Genomic DNA, 27620 nt, shown 5'->3' with positions numbered 1-27620 from the left:
ATTTTACTTGCAACAATATCCGACAAATTTTATAAGTTTGGAGAAACAGAAGAGTGAGTAATTTTATGTATAATTTGCTCCTTCTATAGCTAGCCACGTGTGACACATCAATTCAGCAAAACATAAACTAGGTTTAGTTATCTACAGGCCTGTCGTGTTAATGAGTTCGGACAAGGTTGACAACTAATGTTCTGACTTTACTGCCATCTAGTATTCAGTTTAATTAGTAGCCAAATTTAGTGAGCTTGAACGCTGATTATGAGGCTCCACGGTTCGCGGACCGTTGCTACCAAAATACGCTTCAAAGTTTATGGTCTCAGGTATGCTAAACATTTATCGCCAAATCTTACTTCGGACTAGAGTAGTTTAAGTGTTGGCTGTGGGCCCTGTTGACTTACTGCCTTCTTTCTAGTCTATCCGTTCAAAATTGGAAATAGTTATTCATTTCTAAAAGAAGAAAATGTAGTTTGACGACCAAACTGTGTATTAAATTATTCTGTATCATTGACCTCTTGCAGGGACAGCGGTAAGTCTTCAGATTTACAACGCTAAAATCAGTGGTTCAATTCCCCTCTTTGGACACAGCAGACAGCCAAATGTGGCTTTGCTATAAGAAAACACACACTTCTGTATCATTGAATTTGTCCGTTTGTTTTTTTTTTTTTTTTTTAGTTTTAGAGGAAAGTTCTATAAAAACAAGTTACAATAATATGTCAGATTTCCAAAAAGTCATGACAGATGTGAATGTGTAATAGGCAGGCATACAAGATACTTTATACTGCTTTTATGTAGTGAAGTAAATTCTCAAATTTCACCTTGCTTTTGTGAAACTTTTTATTCATTCAAATGCATGTAAGTTTAAAATAGAACAATGGTCAAGACTGAGTTTATTTTGTCCTGTTACCTATTGTTCTGAGTCTTTCTTTTAAGATGTTATTGCTTTTTCTCGTCAGAAAAATTGCTGTAAAGTATAACACGCCATGTAAAAGTGAACAACAATATTTTCATTGACGGGTCAGGTGATATCTTTAGGTTAAAACTTGCCTTAATTTTCGATTTAGGTTACCAAAGGGGTACTGCATGCCTTGAAAAAGTAAGCACTGTAGAACATATTTTCGTGGTAGGGACAGATTTTTCATTCTAATCTACAGGTTTTCCTGAAAACTCTTAATATCCGTTAAAGGTGCTGTTCGTCACACATGCTATTTGTTATCAACTCTGCAAAACATTTTCTGTCGACCTCCTGATATCTCGCTCTTACTCGATTGCTAAAAGGAAAAGAAATAAATCTGAGAATATCACAAATGTATCCAGAGAAACAGTGTCAAAAGTAATGTCAGCGTGGATATCGAAAAATAAAACCACGACAGATAAACATAAGGGTGATAGAAAAACTAAGTTAGCAAATCGTGACAGACTAGCATTAAAACGATTGGTGAGACGAAAACAAAAGTATCAAAAAGTTTGTGCAGAACTAAATGTCATCTTACAACAACCAATTTGTGTCAAAGCAACTCGAAATGAATCGGGCATGATGGATTTTGTTCAGAAATTTCCAAAATATTAAAAATTTTGAAACCCGAGCGAACTGGTGTTGATAGCATATAAACTGAAGATCAATGGAAAAATATGGATTGGTCAGAGAATTCTTTTTTTTTTTTTTTTTTTCTATTATCTTCTTCTTGCATCTCCTGTCTCCCCACACGCACGTACATGTGTATATTCACACTGTGGCACGCGAAACCAAATATATGTAGCAAATAATTAGTAGGATTTATTTAAATGTATCTAAATGAAATGATTTTAATATAACGTCAAAGCAAACACATATGGCATCTCATATCAACTTTCAAAACGGTTAAAGGTTTTTCTTCAAGTTAAAATGGTTTCGTCATAACTGAAAAGGGAAATAATATTTCAGCTGAAGAGTCATGATAATATTTATGTTATTTCTAATCATATTTTGATATACAACACTCTGGTTAGACATTAAAAGAAAGGGTCATTGCTCTGCATCTGTGGGTGTTCCTCAAGGCTAACACGTTCCGCCCAAATAGCAAACCCACGTACATAATCCAAACTGTTTACATTTTAGCAAAATGAGTTTTAAAGCGTTGTTTTAACCACAGTCTTTGTATTGTTTGCAAAATAAAGTATTTTCAAACTTTGATAATGTTAATGGATTTGGGGAGGAGGGAAATGTTACTCTTTGGCTACAGTTTATAAAGTTTACATAAGTCGAGAAATTTCATAAAACGTGGTTTTAATAAATTGAAAAGTCATATTGAAATAGTCCATTCAGGAACGTAGTTCATATCTGAAAGTAGTGGATTTGATGTTAAGAATTTAACCTAGTATTAATAAAGTGATTTGAGTTAATGCAAGAAAATATCATTTATTTATATTTTGTTGAATTCAAAACAAGTTCAACCTTTAAACCTTAAAAAAATATTTAAATAACCATTATTTACCTTTTAATCCTCTTGTAGTTTATAGTATTAGTAATTTTCCATACATACACTAAAGAATACTATCTTAGCAACGCCCCCCAATGGCTCAGCGGTATGTCTGCGGACTTACAATACTAAAAACCTGGTTTCGATACTCGTGGTGGGCAGAGCACAGATAGCACCTTGTGTAGTTTTGTGCTTAATTCAAAACAACAACAAGAACGTCTTAGCAACGAAAGTGTATATCTTTTGTGATCCGATTGTTTTAGAAAGATATATTCTAGTAAACCTCACCAGGTAGAAATAAGCTTGATGAATACATTCACCAAACGCATTGTTAATGTTTATTTTCATATTTATCGATCAAATTTGTTATTAGGTTAGTTATATCACTAAGGCGACTGGATAACGTAGTTTTTGTTTTGTTTCATGTCTATTGAGAGTATATTTTATGGTTGTATTATATACCTTTATGTGTCGTTTTTTCTTATTCTTACTCTCGAACAGTTGTAATTCAGGGTCCTTGATGTGAATACAATAATAAAACTTAATGCCCATTATGTGAATGAAATGGAGATGGAATTCAGGTGGGTGCATGGACTCAAAGTGTCATGGCTTCCGATAATCAAGATAAAGCCCAAAAGAAATGTACCCTAATAAAATGTTCAATCTGTTAACTTCAAAAATCACACTGTACTGACAAATGGCTATAGGGGCAGACGATTTTGTTCTTTTGGCACAGAATGAAAGAAGTGCTCATATTCAATTGGATGCCACATTTAGCCATCTTATTGCGGTAAGTGTGCTTCATTAAACCTTTTTCGGCCATTTATATAGAAACAACTCGCGAAAAACTGCGGAGAAAATGGCTGTTATTGAGAAATCGAACTTTGTGTTGTGCAACATATGCGACCACTACCATGTTTTGTGTGCGATTTTTCATTTGGGCGTGATTTTCGGATTCCAGAATACACAAACTCAAATTCTATTCAAATTAAAAAGAAAAGAAACAAGGGAGTGAGTACAGAAATTTTTTATTAGGAATCAACCCACCAAATACGTTTCATCTTTAGCTTGATCTGTTCCACAGATTTACTTGCTTTGAATTTTGCGCAAAGCTAGATAAATGTCGTCTGCGGTAGCCGTCCCTAACTTAGAATTGATTGACACAAAAAAAACGGGTAGTCATCACCGCCCCCTGGGTTATTTTTTTATCAACAAATAGCATCCCCATTCGGCTGAAAGGGCGAACATGTTATTTGAACTCACAACCCTCGGAGTGCGATTTGAGCGCCTTAACCACTTCGCCATTGACCCACCAGTAAACTTTTATTTGAAACAACGTTTTGGGCCTAAATCCTAATTCAGATAATGTTTTTTTAAAAGATGAATATACAGAGCACACTCGAATATCACTAAAAAAGACAACAATAGGAGAACGCGTGAAGTATAATGAAAATATACTGGTGTATCATTTGTTGTAAATATACTGGTGTATCATTTGTTGTAAAGATATTACGTGCATGCGAAAGTAAAAAGAAAACTGACATGTGAGAGGTTATAGTAGGAAAAGTCAGAGGATGAAAAAAGCAAAAAAAAAAAGAAAATTTCTCGTTTAACCCAAGGGGAGAAATTGTTTCTAGAATATAAATATGATATTATTTTTCGCGTTCACGTAAATAACGTTCTATTAATGTAAATCTTGAAACAAACAAAAAATGTGAGATCTGAGAAGTGTTTGTCATCTGAAATATATCTTAAGATTGATAAGACTACGATTTAATGTGTGTCGCCTGTGTCTGCAAAATTTATGTCTGATTTTGCGAGCAGTGTCACCAACGTTCAGCAAGTCACAAAGGCTACAAACAATGCAGTTTTTAAGATATTATGATAAACATATAAAACTATTTCTAATGCAAAATCGAATTTTTAAGAAACAACTTCAAAATTCGATTGTGAATGTGATAACAAGTTACACAACGATGGTGGAGAAAAGAGCCAGAATAAGTGTCAGTATTAGCATAGTTAGGTAACAGGTTGTTCAGTGAAAATACACTTAGTGTCAGTATAAATATAGTTATTTAACAGATTGTTCAGTGAAAATACGCTTATTGTCAGTATTAGTATAGTTAGTTAACAGGTTGTTCAGTGAAACTACACTTAGAGTCAGTATTAGTTTGAAGAATACGAATGTAGTCCCTAATAATTTTCGTGATTTAAGGAGACAGAATTAGGCGATAAGAAAAAATTAAACATAAGTTTATGACCTTCAGTCTGTTGTGACGATGTCTCAAGAGTATTCTTACGATTACTTTTAAAGAAAAGCTTTCATAAGATTCGTTGAAGATCGCCCCGAAAACAAAAGAAATCAGTAATTTCCTTACTACAAAAACTGTGAGTAAGGAACTGAACGTAAAACGTTGTGGAATATGATTATTCAAGATGTAAGCATGTATGCTTATTATGAACAGTTGTGGAACGATTGTTATTTTCAATAATGATTTGATGGTGGGTGGTCATGACTAGCTGCCTTCTCTCTAGTCTTACACTGCTAAATTGGGGACAGCTAGCACAGATAACCCTTGTGTAGCTGCGAGCAAAATTCAAAAACCAAGAATATGGCGCTCGAAGACACTAAACATGGCGTCATGCACACTCCAATCTATATAAACTCCGTGTTGAAATGATATTACATGTTTTGTCAAAAATAACAGGTCTAATATCGATATCTTATGAAGAAAATAGTTATTCAATTGATTAAAAAAAGTATTTCAATAGTAACTTCTCTCTGCCAAACTTCTAACACATGATTTGAGAAAAATCTTTTAAAATATATATTTAAAGCTCATTACAATAAAACAAGATTAGTGTTAATAAAGATAGCTTGTGCATTTGTAATATTCGATATAAAGTTTTCTAAGCACACAGAGTTTAACACGAAATTAAATATTCGTCTTCAGTAGTAACTGAAAAAGAATATTTAATTCCGTTTTTAATATTCAAAACTAATAATATGTTGATATTATTTCCAAATAAGTATTAGAATATCAAAATAGTGTGCAACATACTAGTAGCGAAATAACATCGAGATGCATTGAACAGGAAGTGTGTGTTTGTAAAAATTGATAAACTGTTTTCTAGTGGTATGTGTGGTTTAAAAGTTTTCAGAACGTGAACAGAACAGTGAAACAATTTTTCATTATTAGGGGAACTTAAATAAGTCATGAACTGTGCTACATTAAGTTCACACTATCTGTCATTGACACGCCTTGTTCAAAAACATTATCCCGTGATCAATAGTGTAATCATTTTGTACCAAACCAGATTTAAACATTCAAAACATGGATACACAAAAAATAGACATTAATATATGAACATGAATTATTGAACGTGCAATTCTTATCATTTAATAACACGTTGAGGAGTATATGGATTTTGGTGTAAGTAACTACTCTACCCAAAGTAATATCATGTGGAAAAAAGTCACTGAATACAAAGAAGCTTTACGAGGCCAGTAAAAGAATGGCGAAGATCGATATATCTTAAGTTAGTCTGCGTTTCAATAGTCCTGTCCTTATTCTAGTATCAAACAACATGTGCCCGAAATACATTTCCATTGTTAACCAAAACCGAGCCTAAGCTTCAATAAAACACTGTGAAAATCTATGAAAGACAAAACATGAACATGTTAAGCAAGATTTTTGTTCTCTTTTTGATACCAGTGTAGCTATTGTTGTAAACTTTTCATAACTGTTTTTAGTTACCTAATTGTAATTAAGTATGAAATTCTGTAGGAAGCTCTTTTTCCCACGTATTTCGCACAATGCGGGAAAAAAAAAACACACCAAAAAATTATTCGGGAGGTGTTCATACAATTGTTACTATTACAGGTATCAACTGTGAAGCCACCAGCTGTTGACAGGAAGCGATGGTAATGTGTTAGTTGACATGTTATGCTAATGAAGAAGTACAATCACGTGATAACCCAGACCCACAAGTGCTAGAGAGAAACTAACCACAACTTGTGATGATAAACCTACAAAATTAATTACTCAATGTAAAGTATAAAAGGGCTTGAGAAACTGTACTAAACAATGAGAAATTACTCTTCAGTGTAAAAAACGTCAGCACTTAATGTTTTATTGTTTACGTAAAAAAAAGAACAAGATGTCCTGGAGGAAACAAATTACCATATACTTTTCTTTCATATAACATTATCAAATATCACTACCATCTTTTGCGATGGACTACCAAAGAAAGGTCCATTTAGACCTAACAAATAAAGAAATTTTATTTTTCCTTGCAAAAGGTTTCAAGACTTGGTGGAAGACTCTCTATTTATCACACATCTAGGATCCGACCTCGTACGATGGTAAAAATACAGACCATTGATCCCCAACCGATGTTACACGTACCCCCTCCCCAACATTCACTGATATCTTCAAGTTACTCCTTATCTTAATGCGAAACAAAACTAAATTAAATAAACTAATAAGAATGAAACACTGTATTAGCAAATTAAACAACACTTTGAGTCTGTGATTGGTTTGAACAAGAAAACTTGTTATCTATGGTTTGAGGTTTTATTGTTGAAGTTGCTAACTGCTTGTTTTAATTGTGACCTTTTCTGCACGGAGTCTCCTGGTGGGATATCAAGAAGTTTAAGAATTTACAATGCTAAAATTGCATTACGATTAGTTTTACACTTTAATATTAGCTCTTTCTACGGCTTTAGCAAAACATCTCATAGATGTTTTCTAAAGTCAAAACACATTAGTATTACGGATATAATATAATTTTCTTTCCTTAACTTGCTTGCTGGAGGCGGATCAGTTCTTTGCTAGAGTTCTAGACTTTGAAGCTGGGAAACCTTGTTCGAATCTATGTGATACAACAAAATATTCCTGTACTATGTGCGCGTTATGAAAGTGAGAATCAATACCTTAGTGTGACGGCGGTGTTAGGGTGTTGTTAATTGGCTACTTTTTTTCTGGCCAGTAGTTTAAAGCAGGGGACAGTGGTTAGCGTTGGTAGCTTTGTCATAAAACGTAAAATATAGATGCAACTAGCCTTCTTTATTTACACCCAAAAATTCATCAATATGAGCTGAAACTTGGAGGTCAGGTCACATGCGTTTACCCGGCCCTGATCTTTAGGTTGGTTGGGATATTATAAGCATAACATTGGTTGAGATGCTATTTATGTTATGAAAATGGTTAAACTAATTAATTTGGTTAAGTATACTTTTTTATTTATGAGACCTACTAACCATATCACAGTGGTGGAAGTGCTTGACAAGAATGGTGATTTGTATTCTTAAGACAGCTGATACTGGTATTAAAACTTTTAACGTTTCGATCTTCTTGAATCATTTTCAGGTTGACAAAGGTCATCACGAATGATGGTCTGTACTGTAAGACAAATTTCATTCAGGTTGTTTTAATGAGGAAGGTTAACGTACGACAAAGTTTCAGAAGTCGCTGATTATTATCACACAGTTTGAAAAAATATACGATTATTATAAATTTAAAATGTAAAAAAAAACCGCACAGGCAAACTAATGTGTTGTAGATTTAATGATTATTGTACACGTATAACGTAAAGAGCTGCTACTTAGTCGACTGGCAAAAAATATAAATGAATTAATATTTTGAAGGCTGTAAAAGTGACTTGTACCATTCAGAATATTATTAAACGCTACTTGGATTACGATTAATATATTTCTATTGACTATATATTATGTTGAATGTAGCGATCTTTTCTATCTCAATGGGTTTAAAGGTACCATCTGTCCTGTGCGTCAACTGGGCAATTTTTAGAACATTCATAGATAGAGAAATAATACAATCTTTCTCTCTGTTTTTCTTTCCGATGAGGTTTATAGCTTTAAAAAGCTGTTTCCGAAAACAGTAGTAGGCACAGTACAGATAGCCTACTCTGAACTTTCACGTTTAATAACAAAATAAACAAACATTCTGACCAAAGATTGTGTGACAAGCCAGTGACATTCACGCTTTTGGATAAGTCCGCTTTCCAAGAAAGAACAAACTTGGAGAAGAATCCTCGATTTAAGCCATATCAAAAAATAAGCTCGTAAATGTAAAATTGAGGAACAATAAATCAGCGTTTCCACTAATATTTTATGAATTTCAATAACCTCAAATTATTTTCCTATGTATGAATAAACCTATATAGGTTCAAATAAGTGACTGTATTCTTATTATTACGCTGACTAGAATATTTTATTTAAATTGTTTACTTGCTGTTAAAAACAGAGCTACAAAGTGGGTTATCTGTGCTCTGACCACTACAGGTATCAAAATCCGAGTGCTTTAGTGTTCCATTCATCTAAATTAGTCATGAGTATTCACGAAAAAACAGTTCAAATAAACCTCTTTTTTTTCTAAGTTGAAATTTCCATTTAATAAAATACAACAATTAATATTTTAAGTGATATTTTACATCAAGTTGTATATTTAGAAGCCATTTACAAAGACTTAAATCACTCATATTCTTGTAATGAATGAAATTTAACCAGAATCCAGTGAAGAAGACCTACTCGTCTTCAGTAAAGATTCTTTACTTCCGAACTTTGTTCCAGACACTAGTGACCGTGAAGTTGCTTTACTCTCCCGTTTAGAACCGTAACTTGTAGATGGAGCTCCGAGGTCTTGCACGGACGAGGACGCGAGTAAACTACCTGAGAACACCCGTAGTAACAATTACCTTATGTTTAGAGACAAAAATAACATTACTACATAATTTGAAATAAATTCATATAAAGCAATATCAAACGTAGGGTATATTTGTACTATGCTTTAGTTCAGATGGTTTTATACATATATATATATATTAAGATCCCTCCAAAAATAATATACTAAATTTTAATGACTCGTTGAAATAACTCTGATTTTTTAAGGAAAAGCTTCATAGTTTACCCACTTTAACAAACTTACTTTCCTAAAAGTATTAATTACTAGTTTGTTTATAATATATAATTCAAATATATGGTATTCAAAAAGGTCGACTCAAATTTACGAAAAGTTATAACAGGAAATCTGAAAGATTTATCAAGTCATACTGAAAAAGATAATTAAAAACCACTCAATACCTGATTTTATTTTAACTCCTTTCAACGGAGCCAGACTTCTGGGAAGTTCATGTTCTTCACCGCCACTTAGACCATTCAGTCCAGGCATGGAAATGGAACTAGTAACCGTCAGTGCTGGCGAAGGAAGGTAAGACACGGGACAGGGGATGACTGCAGGGGACCATTTAGGTCGACTGGAAACACAAGCCATTGTCCTTTGAGGAGTGAGTATAACCTCTGGTCCTCTGTCTCGATGGTTCAGATCTCTCTTATGACCTGGGGAAAAAAACAAGAAAAATTGTTGAAATCACTATAAAACAACGTTGTTTTTTTTATAAAATTATGAAAACCTAAGAAACAGAACCAATAAGTTTGTTTACAGATGCAAAAGACGATAAATACATTCGATTTTTTTTTATAGATTCATGTTGCAGGTGATATGCTGACAATATGTTTACCAACTTTTCCGATCCAATGGCTTTCATAAAATCTATAGCCTAAGCCATCAGATACAAGTCACTAGTTATTACCTTTATACTCATACACTGGCTACCAGGCAGTAATAATACAAGTTACTATTTTACCATTCATACAGTAGGCACCACTTGGTAAAAATTATCGTCATATAGTGGCCATACAACATAACATCTATGCAATAACCTCACGGTAGTGATAACTATAAGTTACAAGTTACTACTATAATACTCGTAATTTGTGCACCAAGTAATAATTATTATAAGTTTCTACCACATCACCTCACACTTGAAACCGTTGGTACTTAGTAAAACGGCGTTTTTATATAAATGAGGAAAACAACGGAACCAAACCATGGTCGTTGACAAATGAAGCTTATGTGAAATGTCGATTATCGTTTTTCCTCGGATCTGTAATAACTATTAACGTTGTAATTAATTGCACTTGATTTAATAATTTCAAGATAATGATATTATTGTTGTTATTATTGATCCAAGACAAGTTATTTTTATGTCATAATACGTAGTGCATGATACAATGATTTTAAGATAATAACAATAACCATGAATTCTAGCTACTGACACTGGATACAGGGGTGTGCATGTAGTAATAACTACAACAATGTATATATAACAAACACGGTTCAATTATTTCGTGGTAATATGAGCTTCTGTACAAAATAAGGTATCTATTTCGGTCATATCTAAAACTCAACTCAGTAATCAACACAGCTAAATAAATAATGTATTCACACTGTTGCAAGCACGTGATTTGGATGATCAAGGATCCAGTAATTTTGGCATTATGCAGAGATAAGGATATTTTGGTTATAAACTTAGGTTACCAATTTATGAAGATTCATTGATAATTTGATTGAATACTCAATGAGTTTATTAACTTTATGTTTAAAAGGTTGTTCAGAAAGACTTATAACGTCTATTCAGTTACCAAAGCGAAAAGCGAGGAAACTTTGTAAGCTTATTTGTGAATTAGGCGTACTTACTGTTTTCTATTGAACGTTATCAGTGTATTAAGCCTGCAGTATTTACATCACTACCTGTTGAAGTGTTTTATATTTGAAGTTAGGTCTACTTGTGTAAGTGGCTGTAACAATATTAAAGAAGAAATGAATTAATTTGTTGGTACTATGTGGACTTGATCGTATATTAGTTTCACCAAATAAATAAGAACGAACCCAACCAACAATAGATCGCATTACGACAATATGTTCTTACTTATAAAGATAAGAATACGTTGTTTCATCAATTGGGTACCTTCGCTGTTGGCAACATTCTACGTTGTAATCCCAATTGTATCTCACGAAGTTAGCGCAACTTGGCATAGTCGGTTAAAAACTGATTCTACATACTAAGCTAATAATACAAAATAACTTTTATAGGAAAGAAAAAAAGATATATTAAATATTTTAATCAGTACTATTAATAAAAGTATGATAAAAGGAAAATAAGATAATATACTCACGAAACACTTAAATACCAGAATAAACTTCTATGAAAACACAACTTATGTTTGCATAGAGATTTTTATTACTAGTTGCCACTGAAACATTTTCTGGTTATATACATATATATCACGCACTACGCAAGAGGGTTCGAAGTAATTTGACGGATGTCCCTACTTTTGAGATGTAAAAGCACCCCAGAAGAAGTGAGCAAGTTAAAGTGTTATTTCAGTAGTGCATACACGTATGTAATAGTCAATTATTTAAATATTTAATAAACAATTGTTGTATAGAGATGTTTAAATTAATAATATATAATCAAACAATTAATAACTACTCTGTATATAGATAGTGCAGTATTTTACTATATTAAAACAAACGTGTTTATGTTAATTCACGTCCAGCTATCAATGCAGTGTTACAACAGAGTAATGATTTGTTGACTTTTCATAGCATCTTTCTAGATTTTATGTGAATGAGCATTCAGTTGTTTAAGTTATATTTAATGCAAAATTGCTTCCAAGTGTAATCTCATGAAACTTATTTTTTACACTTTTTTGGGGAGTATACCATCATAATATTAGCACACTTTGCTTTCACAGTATGTGTTGGTTTTTGTTTTCACAAATTAGAAGTCCTTTTCAAACATTCTGTGTACGGTCCTATGTATAAGTTAAATCTCCAGTGGTACAGCAGTGTGTCTGAAGCCTTACAACTAGCTAGAATCCGGGCGTCGATACCCGTGATGGGTAGAACATGCTTAGTCCATGACGTTGCTTTGCGATTAACTTCTTACAAACAAGTAAAAATGAATAAATAAGGGTGAATGATTTTCTATCTGTGGGCATATTAATTAAATTAAAGTTTCAATAAGAACACATAAACAAATAAGAAAATAACAACTCTTAGTGATCAGTTTTTGTTTTTTAATTAATCAACAAAGACACTTGACGTAATATTTTAAAAGCTCTTCACAGCCTCTTTATTTTACTAATCTTGAATTTTGTTGATTAAAATAATGAACACAGAAGATTTAAAACGATTTCATGATTGCAAGTGCACTCAAACTACGTCACTTGCAATTATACAGTATGATGTACATATGACCTGTTCACTTACCAGCATGTAATAAAGAGTTTAATAGTCATGATTCAGTAGAGATATCATTAAAACTGTTTTGGTTTATACCTAAGATAACCATCCTTTGTTTGTATTATAAACATAAAAACTTGGGGGTAAATGATATAATAAATAACACAAGAATCCTAAGTTTCACCAAATGTTTTATAACATTAAACATTATTAGAGTATTCATTAACACCACGTTAAAGGTTTTGTATAAGATTTAACAACTAAAAAATGTATATATACCTAAAACATAGTACACACGATACAATGGTCAAGATGACTTTGCAGAAGGAAGTAACGACGAAAATAGTGGCAGTAGGGGTGCTTTCTGTTACCCACTTTCAACACCCAGCTATTAATGTCCTTCCACAGTCATTGGCAGCAAAAGTATCTTACGGGAAAATTTTGAAAGGTCACGGGTTAAAGTAAAAAGCAAGTATACCTCAACAAACGGCCCTTCATATCAGTCTTATGATGGCTGATGAAATGGAAACGTCAGCTGGGTTTGTGCATTATTACAATACTATCAGCCATTTCTTCATTATGTTCCTCCCTAGAGAGCGTTAGTGCACTATTTGAGATATTAAAGACGTTTGTGTATCCTACCCCAGACTGGGTGTATTTTGCGTTATAAAAATTAATTAATGAAACGTTTCTGTGTGTGTGTAAGGACGTAGTGTCATCTACGAAGCAAATTAACGTTAAATTACGTCAAATAGATTATGAATGCTCAATAATAGCAATAATAATGTGTGAAAGGATTCTGAATCGCCATTAACAAGCCTCTTGTTTCAAGATATAATTCCACAAACTTTGGCCAAGTGACCTAGGATAAGTTACATAACGAACAAAAAAAAAGACACATATTTATGTTCCTTATATGTACAAATAAAATAATATTTGATAACATAAAAAAAAATTCTATATAACAACGATATAAACCACAGTAACTTTATTTAGTAATTCAAATGATAAACTATTTAGATCATTCAATAATTTATTATTACTAAACTGATTATTCTAGTTTCTGTTTTCCTATGAGATCGCCTGTCCATATTTTTTTTCGTGTTTCGCCCGGTATGGCCAAGTGTGTTAAGGCGTTCGATTCGTAATCTGAGGATCGCGGGTTCGAATCCCGGTCGCACCAAACATGCTCGCCCTTTCAGCCATGGGTGCGTTATAATGTGACGGTGAATCCCACTATTCGTTGGTAAAAGAGTAGCCCAAGAATTGGCGGTGGGTGGTGATGACTAGCTGCTTTCCCTCTGGTCTTACACTGCTAACTTAGGAACGGCTAGCACAGATAGCCCTCGAGTAGCTTTGCGCGAAATTCAAAACCAAACAAACAAACAAACATTCGTGTTTCATGATTGAACACCAACTACAATATTGATCAACGTTTCATTATGGAATACCAAATGTATATAACAAATTTGATAACTCTTTACTTTCAAATAATTACTAAAATCTTTATCTTAATCGGTCGGTGTTTCATTGTGGAACACTTTATATATTCTACAGATAAGAAATACAATGCATAATTTAAGACTTTCATTTTCTCTTACCAAACTGCCCGTCTTCAGTTGTTTTATTTTCTGTAAGTTCATATGTAGTGTCATAACTCAACATAAGAAATTTTTGCTAAAGACAAAAGCAGTATGCTCTTAAGCCTAAAATTACCTGAGGTACTGGAATTAAATTGAGCATAATTGTGTGCTAACATTTTATATTGAACTACTGAGAAAATATTTCTATAATCGTTTTCTATAGTCATTTTCTGAAGATATGTGGAATATTTGTGTCATTATTCACATAAAATCTTGAAATATTAATAAGAATAATAATATTTAAATAATAGAATAAAATTAAAGTGAAATTAACAAAAACTGAATAAATCTCCAGAAATTTATTACTTTGATTTTCATTACGCACTTATATTTTTTCCATCTTTCCATGTTCTTTATATATAGTAAAATGATTTCGGTGCTATGTTTGTTATATTGTCACGATGGAGACATTCCTTTCAACTCAAGCGGAATGAGCAGTGATCGATTCACATTAACCTGTCAAATGTTCATGACAGTATAAAAACAAAACATGTACACGCGTGCGTTGTTTTGCTTTTAAAAACGAAACAAACTTGCTATTTCAACTTAATTATCCTAGAAACTAAGAATCTTACGCTACGTAAGTTATTATTTATAAAACACTTTAATTCACTCAAAAATATAATCGTATGTTCTTTTAACTGTCTGTGATAATTTGTATCGATATTTCGTTATAATTACCTTGTAGGTGAACTGAAAAACGAACATTACGAACGAACACATCGTCAGTTCGCAACAGTTTCCTGTCTCCTATATCATGAAAGAAAACAAACTTACTAGAGAAAAACTTCTTCTTCTGTGACTGAAGTATCTCTTTAATTCCAGGATCTATTACTTCCATACACGGTTTACAAAGCAAAGGGTTTAAATCTTTGGTTTTCTTTGTGTCTCTCTTTTGTAGTGCTTCAACAGATGGGAGCTATAAAAAGGGAATCATTTCTAGTATGCGCAAAGTAAGGCAGAAGTAAAACAACACAAAAACCACTAGAGCATTCAGCATAATTAAGATGTCAAATTAAAACTTTTAGACTAGTTACAACGACAAAGATAACCATTATTTATAACAGTAGTTTAATTTGGGAATAAAAACTATGCACAATATTTTTAATAACAATAACAAAAACAATTACAATAACTCGGGAAAAATAAGAAAACCAATGTTTTATACGTAAAGTTTTTCATATGATTTTTATATTTCCCGAGAAAAAGACCCTTAATATTTAATTAGACATATAAATATAAACCTCTGTTACATATCCAACAGTAGAAAAAAACCCCTCAGTGGCATAGCGGCATGTCAGCGGACTTACATCACTAGAAATCGGGCTTTGATACTTATGATTGGCAGAGCACAGATTTGTGTAGCCTTGCGCTTAACTTCAAATGAACAAACAAACAACAGGCAAGCGGTGTACTACATCCATTTCACATTTTCTGAAATTTGAATAAACTTTTGCCAATTATATGTCTTCAAACAAGTTCAATGTGCTAGATTTTATGTAACAAGAAAAGGTTTCGACTAATCTTTGATCACAATGAAGATATAACGTATTGTCATAAGTAGATTATTATTCTAGAGTCATAATTAAACCTAAATTATAAAACCTGAATAAATGCGAAGCTTGTTTAAGTCGACTGTTGTTATCTGTATCAGTCATTTAATATAATCACTCAAATACTGAAGTCTGGCTTGAAATAGTGATTTTAGCACTCGACTCGCAATCTAGAGATCGTTAGTTCTAACACAGTCAACAAACATATCCTCCTTTACGGTCGTGAGGTATTATTTGGTAAAGAGAAGTCTCAGAAATAGCGGCAGCTGGTATTGACTAGCCGCCTGGTTTGTCACTTCGAAATTAGAGACGGCTAGCGCAAAGAGTCATCTAATACCTTTCCTGAAATTAAAACAAACAATATTTAAACAGTAAATATGCATCATGCTGGTAAAGAGATTTTATGTCCTGAAGATAGGAACTTAAGCCTAAAGGTAATAAAGTAAATCAACTTGTAGTATTTGTTGAAGTTAAGTTTCTTATTTTGTGCATAACATATTGATAATTGTATAGAATTTTTTTTTTTATCTATTTAATGACATCTTCAGTGCCAGAGATCACGAGTGATTCTGAGACATTCCAAAACTATCGGTATAGCATCAGTAGTATATTAGAGACTAGCACAACGGCTCTGCATGGCCAGGTGGTTAGGGCGTTTCACTCTTACTCTGAGGGTCGCTAGTTCGAATCGCCGTCATATCAAACATTCTCGCCCTTTCAACGTGGGGGCGTTATAATATGCGATCAATCCTAATACGTTAGTAGAAGAGTAGCCTTATAGTTGGCGGTTGGTGGTGATGACTAGCTGCCTTCCCCCTAGTCTTACAATACTAAATTAGTGACGGCTAGCGTAAATAGCACTCATGTAACTTTGCGCAAAATTCAAAAACCAAAAGACTAACACATTTAAATGAGTTTCTAAAAGTAGCATTTTAAGTTTTTGTTTTATATAACTAGTAATATTATAGGGGTTAGATTTTTTCTAGATAGTACAGGTAATATTTTCAGTATTTTGTTAAGAAAATATGTTGTTGTTCACAAAATCGAAAGTATTCTGAAAGAAGAAAGAGACGAGTATGGCTGTTCTGCTGTTCTCCCACGTGTTGCCTCCTATCTCTGTCCCGAGGCATAAGAAAATTGATATCAACCCATGCATAGTTGGTTCGCTACTGACATTCTAAACTTTCTAACGAACCTAGTTAGCTTCCCTACTAGGTTTTCGGTTTCTTTCTATTCTTTTCACATATCTTATGTTATCTTAACTGTGTTTTATGTAACTTTAAACTGTTTGTGCTTTTTAGAAAGTTAAAACTTTTCATTTCCAGATGATAATATTATATCTATGAAAATGTGAATAATGTGATGAAAACTCTGAACGTCTTCACTTTAAACGTTTCGGTTATATTTTACCAACAATCTACATTTAAAACTGCATAATTTATGTCCTGTATAATTATGCACCTATATGTGTGTGTACTCATTCACACATGTTGGATTTCATCATCAAGTAAAATTCATACCTGTTATCCAAAGTTACGTTTCCTCCACTCCATACGTTAAGTTTGTCGTATTTGTGTGTCACACTCTCGCGGTAATGGTTTTGTCTTTTGTCTCTTAACCAAATGCTTCTCACCCCTAGTTATTTAATGCTAAGTCGACAGACGTATAGTTTTGGGCTTAACAATAACGAAAAGAAACTATTTGTAATCCTACTTGAGGTGCCTTATTTATACTAGTTTTATTAATCTGTATGTTATTTTCTTTCATTATATACATTTTGTTTTCTAATAGCCTTTCCACTAGCACAGCGGTATTTCTACGGACTTACTACGCTAGAAACCGGGTTTCGATACCTGTGATAAGCAGAGTATAGATATCCCTTTGTGTAACTTTCTGCTTAACTACCAACAACAACATTACTCTATTAGTAGGACATTGCTTATTTCTACGCTCGTTTCTCAGAAAAGTGTATTCGTTTTTAAACTTTTGTACAATTTTCAAACATTCATCTACCATGTAACAAACACGATGACACTAGCCAGTTTATCAATGTTTTAAAATCATCCGTGGTCAATGTTCGTAATAGAATACTATCGTTAATAGCTCGTGTTTGTTTGGCAGCTTCGACATAATACTGATGAAAGGATATGGTCCTTCCCATAATGAGATATTTCGTTATTTACATTGCAATAAAATTTTAACATAGTATACACGTGAAAACACTGATTCATTTTCTTTAAATATTTTTAATATTTTGTCTATTTTATTCACTTAGATATATGTATATTAGCCTTTTTAATTCTTTAAAAAGTATCACATTTTTTCAAGGTATGCTTCAAATGAATGTTTCTTTAATTTTAGGTGAAAGGATATTACACATAATACCCGCACCTTCCTAAAAACAATTCTACAAATATTAAGCTTTGAGAACTTATTTCGGTCGTTTGTGAAAGTAACTCTTCAAGTATTACATTACTCGAAAAAGAAATAATTGTGAATTATCCAAAATTCATATTTTAGGCAAATAAAATAACTGAAAACAATGAACAGTTTTCCTTTTACATTTTATTTCTCGTTTTTTTCTTGTTCGTCCTTTCAATAAGTCAAACTGTATAACAATTAGCAAGTAAAATCCAGTTAAAAAAGTTGTTGTTGTTTTTAACATAAACATGCAATATATTTTGTCATTTATATTTACTAATTATCATAATATTTCTCTCCTTGGTCTTTGGAGAAAAAATATTCGAATTGTTTTATAAATTTCTTTGTAAAATACATATACCTCGTCAGTTTTCAAACAATAATACTGTATGTAGATGCTATTTTGAGTAAGGAATCCAATGTAATACAAACAGCAGAATATAACCAATTCGAGCGTAACTAGCTGTAAGAAAATTTTTTTGCCATGACTGAAATATAATGCTACTTACTGATGTTAACAAACTCCGAGTTCCTATTTGTGGAGAAGTGTATTGACTTCTGATTCCAGGGGACGCCGTGAAGGTAGTTTCAGTGGGATAGACCCCCGATTGAGTGTCCTTTGGTCTGTGTCGTGGGGAATCGCTCTTGTCAGGAAATACGAATTCCGCAATTGTTCGAGGAAAATGTGGAGGCGGACTGCGGATCAGGTGAGCGTGCAAGTTTTCGTCAATCTCCTCATCACAAGGAGATCCGTCGTTTTCAACTAACTTCTCTTGATCCGACTTGGAAGGTGATGAAAACCCTTCTTCATAGCAACTGATCTTCTCCAGTTTTTGCTGGATGTAAGGATTGTCTCCTCGAGATAGGCGGAGGGCTTCCATGTCCTGATGGATGGTTTTTCCTTTCCTCGGAGACACGGGTGAACGAGAGAACATGCCATCATACGAATTAACTTCATTCCAGTTCTGCGGTGATGCGAAGATCGGACTTCTTTGGTGAGCCCTGTTTTCAGGAGTAAGTCGACTTTCGCTTCCTACTAAGGACTCTTCACTTCTATCTGTACCATCTGTTTCTGAACCCTTGTTTTTTCTCCTGCAAATTAAAGACATCGATGCACATAGGTGCATAGAATTGGTTGTTCCGAATTATATATATATAGATGTGTTTGTGTGTGTAAATAGAAAAAAAAATATGTAAAAGAGCTTATTTAAACATACTAACACATATCAATTAACAAGAAATGAAAATGAACAACTAATTTTAAATATAAAAGAAGAAACATGTAATGCAAAATATATAATATATATATACATATGTCAGAAAAAGAACATCTTAACCATAACAGAATGCTACAAAATCAACTTATCATAACCTAAACTGATCTAATTAAACCAACCTTACTTTAATTTTCTCAAAATGTTTAGTCTTAAATATAAATAAATTAATAGACAAACACATTTGAAACTTGCCTTAATGTCCCAAAGCAAAGTAATAACTTTAAACTAAGAAATAGGACAAAAAATAATTTATTAAGTAACCTTAAATACTGCTCTTTGTCTTATTTCACTGTTTGGACGAATCAGTTGTAAGCTGTTATAAATAAATCATCCAAAAAAGATATCAAACGACATACGGAAAAATAATATTTTATAATAAAATTCAATACATAAGTACATATGCATTAATAATTAGTCTTTGAAAATCACTACCTTACACCTTGACATGTGCTAAAGACAAATATTCATGTAATTAATAGTATCAAATAGTTAATTTAAACAAGGGAAGTAAAACAGTAATCCACCCAAATGTCTGAAATAAAATAAACACTTTCATGTAAGTTTAACGATTACCGAACACATGAATATTCCTTATAGAAGTGACATGCTAGTGTAAGTATAGGTTTACTTTAAAGATGATATTTGTAGAATATAAAAAGGGTAAGTATAGGCTTACTTTAATAAAGGCATCTATGAAATGTAAGATCAGTAAGTATAGGTTTACTTTAATGATGGCATCTATGAAATATAAAAACAGTAAGTGTAGGTTTACTTTAATGATGGCATCTATGAAACATAAAAGCAGTAAGTATAGGTTTACTTTAATGATGGCATATATGAAATATAAGAGCAGTAAGTATAGGTTTACTTTAATGATGAAATCCATGAAATATAAGAGCAGTAAGCATAGATTTAACTTAAAGACGGCATCTATGAAATATAAGAGCAGTAAGTATAGATTTACTTTAATGATGAAATCCATGAAATATAAGAGCAGTAAGCATAGGTTTACTTTAGGGAAGGCATCTATGAAATATAAGAGCAGTAAATATAGGTTTACTTTAATGAAGGCATCTATGAAATATAAGAGCAATAAGTATAGATTTACTTTAATGATGGCATCCATGAAATATAAGAGCAGTAAACATAGGTTTACTTTAATGAAGGCATCTATGAAATATAAGAGCAGTAAATACAGGTTTACTTTAATGAAGGCATACACACAATACAAAAATGTAATTATTCAAACAAGAGAGAGATGCTTTAGTATAGGTAAAGGTTCAGTTAAAACTTGACTTTTCGAATACATCAATATTCTTATTGAGAAGGAAAAAATTTTAGTGTAAACAGAATTTCAATTGACGATTAAGGAAATTGATTAATGGTTTATTTCAGAAAGGACCACAATCCGAAGTGAGAGCTCGGTTTCAAATGGCAAGTATGTAACTATGAAAAACATAAATCCAGTAAAACTGGGTTCAATAACCTTCTTAACTCTGAGACACGCACAAGTTACGTCGACACATATAGTTTGAGTCAGTTATACAACTCATAGGGGTGTTGTGGCGCTGCATTATCGTCTTGTCTGTGTTCGTCCAGTTTTTATTGCCTCTAAGTGAACTTTCATCGATTTATCAGCTCTTAGAAATGAACCGCGAAAATAGTTAAAACAAGTAATATATATCTGCTCTGGATTTCATCCGTGAAATATTTATATGAATATGGAATACAGGGACCAAGTGCGGAAGTTTATGGTTTGTTATGAGAGTATTTGGCATCCTTTAAACAAATTCATGAGTTGTTGTTTTTTTTTCTATTTGCACCGACAAAAAGAAAACAGTTACATTAGTTTGCATCACATAATATACAAATATACTGAATACCAGTTAATAGTTGACAGAAAAAATATTTATGTTTTTTTGTTTAGAGAAGATCATCATAATCAGAAATATAAATAACGCTATTTTTATTTTGGAAATTTTGATTGTATTACAACAAAAAATAGGTTTTCATTCATTTTTTTTCAATTTTTGAATCTCCCATCACCTCTATAAAAAAGATGGTGTATTCATAACGCCTGATTAATAAATGCAAAAAGGCCCGGCATGTCCAGGTGGTTAAGGCATTCGACTCGTAATCTGAAGGTTGCGAGTTCGAATCCCCGTCACACCGAACATGCTCACTCTTTCAGCCGTGGGGGCGTTATAATGTGACGGTCAATCCCACTATTCGTTGGTAAAAGAGTAGCCCAAAAGTTGGCGGTGGTTGGTGATGACCAGCTGCCTTCCCTCTAGTCTTACACTGCTAAATTAGGGACGGTTAGCGCAGATAGCCCTCGTGTAGCTTTGCGCGAAATTAAAATACAAACAAAATAAGCGCAAAAAATTACAAAATTATAACTACTGTCATGTCTTCGAAAGCAGCTATTGACTTTTGGTCTTCAAATTTAGAACTATTTTACATTTATGTTGTCTTTGATGAGCCAATTTTTTTTTTGCAATGATTCTGACTTGTCAGGGAACACTCTGCTACAACATCAGTTTGTTGTTACGAAAACCTTGCTATTACTGAAAACACTATTTAAAACCATTGATTGCAACTGAAAAGGGCCCGGCATGATCAGGTGGTTAGGGCACTCGACTTGTATACTGAAGGTCGCAGGTTTGAACCCCGTAACAGTAAATATGCTCTCCCCTTTCAGCCATGGAGACGTTATAATGTGAAGGTCAATCCACTAATCGTTGGTAAAAAAGTAGCCCAAGATTTGAGCAATGGGTGGTGATGACCAGCTGCCTTCTCTCTAGTCTTACTCTACTAAATTAGGGACGGTTGGCGCAGATAGCTCTCTTGTAGCTTTGCGCGAAATTCAAAAAGAAAAAATTAACAAAAGAAGCAATTAAAACTTTCATCCTGAATGGTAACTTATGGATAACCAGGTCAAAGATTCCTAAGGTTCAAGCATAACCGTTTATAATTTTGAGCTAGTGATTAGGGAGACAGTCAGTCAGCAATACCCAGCACCACGAATGCTATGTCTGACTACCATTTAAGAATGCATCTACAAATGAAAGTGCTGAGAGTGTTCAGTAGCATAACGTTTCGAGCCCTAGACTGTTTGTGTAGCCTAAATGCTGATCAGTAGGCCACACACGACAAAAAATATTAGTGAAAAGACATTTGTACTACAGTGTTAACCTTTATTATGAGTTCTCGCCTCCTTGATTTTCCTAAAAACTCATTGAAAATTGTGAAATGCAAGTTAATCTTCACTGATATGTTAACACTTTTTACACGATTCCATTTAAAATTACCGTGAGTTAGTATGGTAAAACATCGGGCTATCTGGCGAGTCCACCGAGGGGAATCGAGACCCTGATTTTAGCTTTGTAAATCCATGAACTTACCGCTGTACCAGCGGAAGACTAAAATTACTGCAAATACAAAGTACTGACAGCACTTATAACAGCATACACCTTTCAATAAGTCCTGTTAAAACTCTTACAACTGCAACAAACCGTAACATTACCCTTTAATTGAATATTATTGACATGGGTGGTTTCAGTTGTTATAGCGACGCTGACTTTTTCGTAAAAACCTTGAAAATTATTGTCATGAATACTAGTCGTTGATCTTTCTATAAACACCTTTGAAAATCACTAACTTATTGCTAATCTTCGTTATTTCGTAGAACTTCAAAACATGTCACTGAAGTGACATTTACTTTCTATTATGACATTGAACGTTAGATGTTTAGATGTACAGGCATGAATAAAACGACGGTTACTATTTGCTATGACATTGATTTTAAAAAATACCACTAAAACAAGAGTTAGTATTGCCGATACAAGGTAGACCTAACTATAAGTGCTATTGAAATTACTGAACAAACAAATAGTATTGCTTTGACTTTGATATTTCTTTAAGTTTTCTCTGAAAACCCTTAAATGACTCTTTTTTTTGGACCATTCGTTTCTACAGGCGTCACCGAAAACTAGAACTGGGTGGCCCGACATGGCCAGGTGGTTAAAGTATTCGACTCGTAATCTGAGGGTCATGGGTTCGAATCCCCATCACACCAAACATGCTTGCTCTTTCAGTCATGGGGGTATTATAATGTTACAATCAATCCCACTATTCGTTGGTAAAAGAGAAGCCCCAGAGTTTGCAGGGGGTGATGATAACTAGCTGTCTTCCTTCTAGTCTTACACTGCTATATTAGAGACGGCTAGCGCAAATAGCCCTCGTGTAGCTTTGTGCGAAATTCAAAAACAAACAAACATTCAATAATTGCTGTTGAAACTACTGAACAAACAAATAGTATTGCTTTGACCTTGATATTTCTTTAAATCTTCTCTGAAAACCGCTAAAATGACACTTGTTTTTGGACCATAAGTTTCTGCAAGTATCACCGAAAACTAATAATATTCTGCATTGTTTCAGTGACTTATCTTTTAATACACTTGGTACTTTAAGTAGTCTTCACTTCGGCTCTAACTTATTAATAAATTCAACTAGAAACATTAAAGAAATGGTTATTAGTTATCTTTTTTTTCAAAATTATTGTAATAATAGTAGCTAAAATCATCTCTGTTGTAATTGTTATACTACCAAAATTCAGGGGCGGTTTTAAGCCTAAATGCCTAATCAGCTATAAAAAAAGGGGATCCGGCAGGCTCTATTCATAACAGTATTATACATCAAGCAAAAGTGGCTCGGTCAGCTTTAGAAACTCGCCCCTGCCAAAATTACTGAGAAAAGCACTCTTTCAGCTAAAAACGTTCTAATCCCAACTGAATTTGCATGTATGTTTTGGAATTTCGCACAAAGCTACTCGAGGGCTATTGCTAGCCGTCCCTAATTTAGCAGTGTAAGACTAGAAGGAAGGCAGCTAGTCATCACCACCCACCGCCAACTCTTGGGCTACTCTTTTACCAACGAATAGTGTGATTGACTGTCATATTATAACGCCCTCACGGCTAAAAGGGCGAGCATGTTTGGCGCGACGCGGATGCGAACCCGCGACCCTCAGATTACGAGTCGCACGCCTTAACGCGCTTGGCCATGCCGGGCCCAAATTTGCATTAACTCCCATGTACTATTTAAAAGGGTTAGTCTCAAACAACCAGTCTGAGTAAATACATCACGAGAAAATAGAAAATAAAGTTGTTTCGTTCTAAATACAAACTTTTTGAAAACAACGATTGCGGTGTGAGTGTTCAAAGCATTTTTAGTCCCTATATATGTAATGAAAACCATCGAGTATTATCGATTCAACTACCCAAAATTAATCACTATAAAAGTGTTAGGAAACAGAAATTCCCATTTGGCATTACATCTGTATCTAAAATTTGAAAAAAAATTAAGATTACAGATGATCAAACGCACTATATACAGGAAAATTAAGGCTGATGGGTTTTATGGAGGGTCTACATCTCATAAGCTACTCATAGCAGCCTTGAATCCAAGACATCGATTTCATGTTATCTTGATAGTTAAAACTTAGGTAAAAAACTATGAAAAAAGCACACCCACTGAGCAATGAATCCCTCTACTTATTACTGACTTTGAGGATTCGATGGCAAACTGAAGAACGCTTTAGATATGACTGTGTTATTCAAATTGTAAATAATAGTGTTTTGTGGATCCTGTTTCAGCATGTTTGAACTTAATGGAAATGGATAAGGGAAGCATGGATACTTTACCGCGTTGTGAGAGTCTACATAACCCAACACCATTTGTGTTCAAGGAATTCCACGTGAAAAAACTTACCTTTTTCATCTTAGTGATGCAAAATATATAACACTCTAGGTTCAGCAGTAAGTTGAGACACGTAACTTTCATAATTTGGTTTAGTCAGTCTAGAACTTTTATAATGTTGTCTGAGAGACAGAAAAGATTACATTTGACACACGTATACTAATTGTTGTCGGTAAGTGATAAATATAGAATTCAAGCCGTGAATTATATCACTTCTTATAAAAATGGAAGTATTAGTGAAAAAATTTGGCATCCTCATTTTTATGGGGTTCTGTCCCATTACTTTAAAAGAACTAGGTTATATCCACCAATTCTAAATTACTAAATTTTTTAATGGTATGATAACTAATCTTCATTCATAAACTTAAAAACATCTCTTGATGTTCCAATGTTAACCCTTACTCATGAAGACAACCTCAGATTCGTAAAGATTTGCTTTCTTTTCTTTTTTTATGTTGACTAAATAGCTACTTTAAATTAAAATATATTCAAGTATTTAAAACAGTTCGTGTATTTATTCCCTATTTTTAAAGTTTGTGTTAAATTAAATGTAATCTTTAGAACATAACACACGACCTTACCTAAAAATGTTAGAAAAGAAATCAAACGGATTTTTCTTTCCACTAGGTGTCGCAGCACTTTCCGTTTGTGAATGGTCCATGTTTATGTGTAGCATTATCCTGGAAAAACAAACACAAACGTCACAATATTATCAGGTTAAATAAAGCTTAACATTCTAAAGTTGAATTCTAATTTTTGTTTATGGATACAACAATTATTTTACACGTATTATCACTTTATGTATGTATGTGTGTGTGTGTGTGTGTGTGTGCATTATCATTTTATTATGAATTTAACAGATGAATAAAATTCCTTATATTAAAACTCGGAGTTAATACAATGTACAGAAATCATTTCAAAATACTTGTAGCATAACTAAGTTAAATGATATCGAGATTAATAAATAGGTAATTGCAAAAGTGGCTTCACAGAGAACCTGCAGAGTATTGCAAGATAAATAACTTCTCCAGTAAATTAAAGTTAAAATAAAGCATCTTAATATTAGTTCTAAATTACATAGAAAATTAAAATAGACAAATCGGTTACTTTTGAAAGTACTAACGGACTTACATTCGTTTTCTCGACATTACAAAGTCGAGTCAATATTAAATATTTTCGTTTCGTTCCACTATATGTTTACCCATGGCAGTAAGTAACCTTGAGAACTGCTGACGAAAATCGATTCCTAAGAGATCTGATAACAACACGTTAACATTTACTCTTAACATCTCGTATTAAAACTTCGAGATTACTGAAAATCATTCCTTACTGTTAGAAATTAAAACTATTGATAAACTTTTCTTTTTACAAATTATAATTTTTACTTTAATTTCTATAAGTAAAAGTATATTCTTACCTGATATGTTATATCGGTAAGTATTGTTATTAGAACAAAACATGTTGATTGTTTTCATAAACTGTGACGGCTCTGTGATTTTTCCAATACATAATGGCAAACTACTGTCGGTCTTTTGTTTGTAAGTAAACCTCATTGTCAGAATACATAGCTAGTAAAGCAAGTGATGTTCTGTGTAAGCTTCATCTTCTGGAACAACGATGTACCTAACCTACGACAATGCACGAGTCACCAAAGCCTGTCACTAACACCAAGAAGCCCACACTATATGTTTTGGATGTGTTCAGCGCTATCTTCCGACAAGTTGCTGCTAGCTCCAGACGAACAGTTCTTCCTATCGATTTTAGCTCCACTAACCTTTGTCGTGAACAATAAACAGCTCGCTTGCGCATATTGACTAGCTCTGACGTATTATACAATACTGGTTTAAAATAACGAATATAAATGCATAGTAATTTTTGAAAACTTATTTTATTTATTTTCAAAGTTCAAATCGTTCCAACTTGTTAAAAAGTGTTAACAGACTTTAGAAGATTACATAAAAATATGTTTAATTATTCATATTTTTTTTTAAATATTCACTACACCCGGACACTATTTAGTGTTAATAAACATTAATTAGATTTTCCGGAAAAAATGATTGAAGAATATCGATTCGTTGTATTTATCTTTTCAGTAACATTATTCGCAAAATAAGTAATCTACAGTAATAATCATATTTTGGACTCCTTTTACACGTGCATAAATAGATTTGTTTAAATTTGGGTTTCGAAAATTGTGAAGGACAGCTTTTGTAGCCGGAATGTGCATTACAGTATTTTATTTAAAATATTTTATACCCTTAAAAAATTCTAGAGACCTGTTCTCCTCGTTTTCGTAAATAATCACCTTGCGACAAAGTAGGCCAGATGTTGAAAGTCACTGTAAAAATAAACTAATAAAAAATTTGGCTTTTATATTTTTGTTTGTAATTAATCACAAACA

General features: G+C 33.0%; 1 protein-coding gene across 2 annotated transcripts; it reads right to left on the bottom strand.

Annotated features, from left to right (window-relative positions):
- Positions 1–1067: 1067 nt before the first annotated feature.
- On the bottom strand, positions 1068–26987 carry LOC143254123 (uncharacterized). 2 transcript variants are annotated; one of them, XM_076508923.1, is made up of 7 exons: positions 26637–26987; positions 25801–25899; positions 18695–19277; positions 14989–15130; positions 9562–9816; positions 9010–9150; positions 1068–1268 (listed from the first exon to the last, which is right to left on the bottom strand). In XM_076508923.1, the coding sequence occupies exons 2-7, from the start codon at positions 25893–25895 to the stop codon at positions 1258–1260; spliced, it is 1227 nt and encodes a 408-aa protein (XP_076365038.1). In that variant the 5' UTR covers positions 25896–25899; positions 26637–26987; the 3' UTR covers positions 1068–1257. The 2 variants fall into 2 exon arrangements, with proteins under 2 accessions (XP_076365038.1, XP_076365032.1); XM_076508917.1 differs by lacking the exon at positions 1068–1268 and having other exon boundaries at positions 8762–9150.
- Between the last annotated feature and the right edge of the window lie 633 nt (positions 26988–27620).

Source organism: Tachypleus tridentatus, chromosome 1 (genome assembly GCF_004210375.1).
Source record: "Tachypleus tridentatus isolate NWPU-2018 chromosome 1, ASM421037v1, whole genome shotgun sequence".
Lineage (NCBI taxonomy): Eukaryota > Metazoa > Arthropoda > Merostomata > Xiphosura > Limulidae > Tachypleus > Tachypleus tridentatus.
The sequence above is the reverse complement of the archived record's forward strand: the minus strand, read 5'-3'. Positions and strand labels throughout refer to the sequence as shown.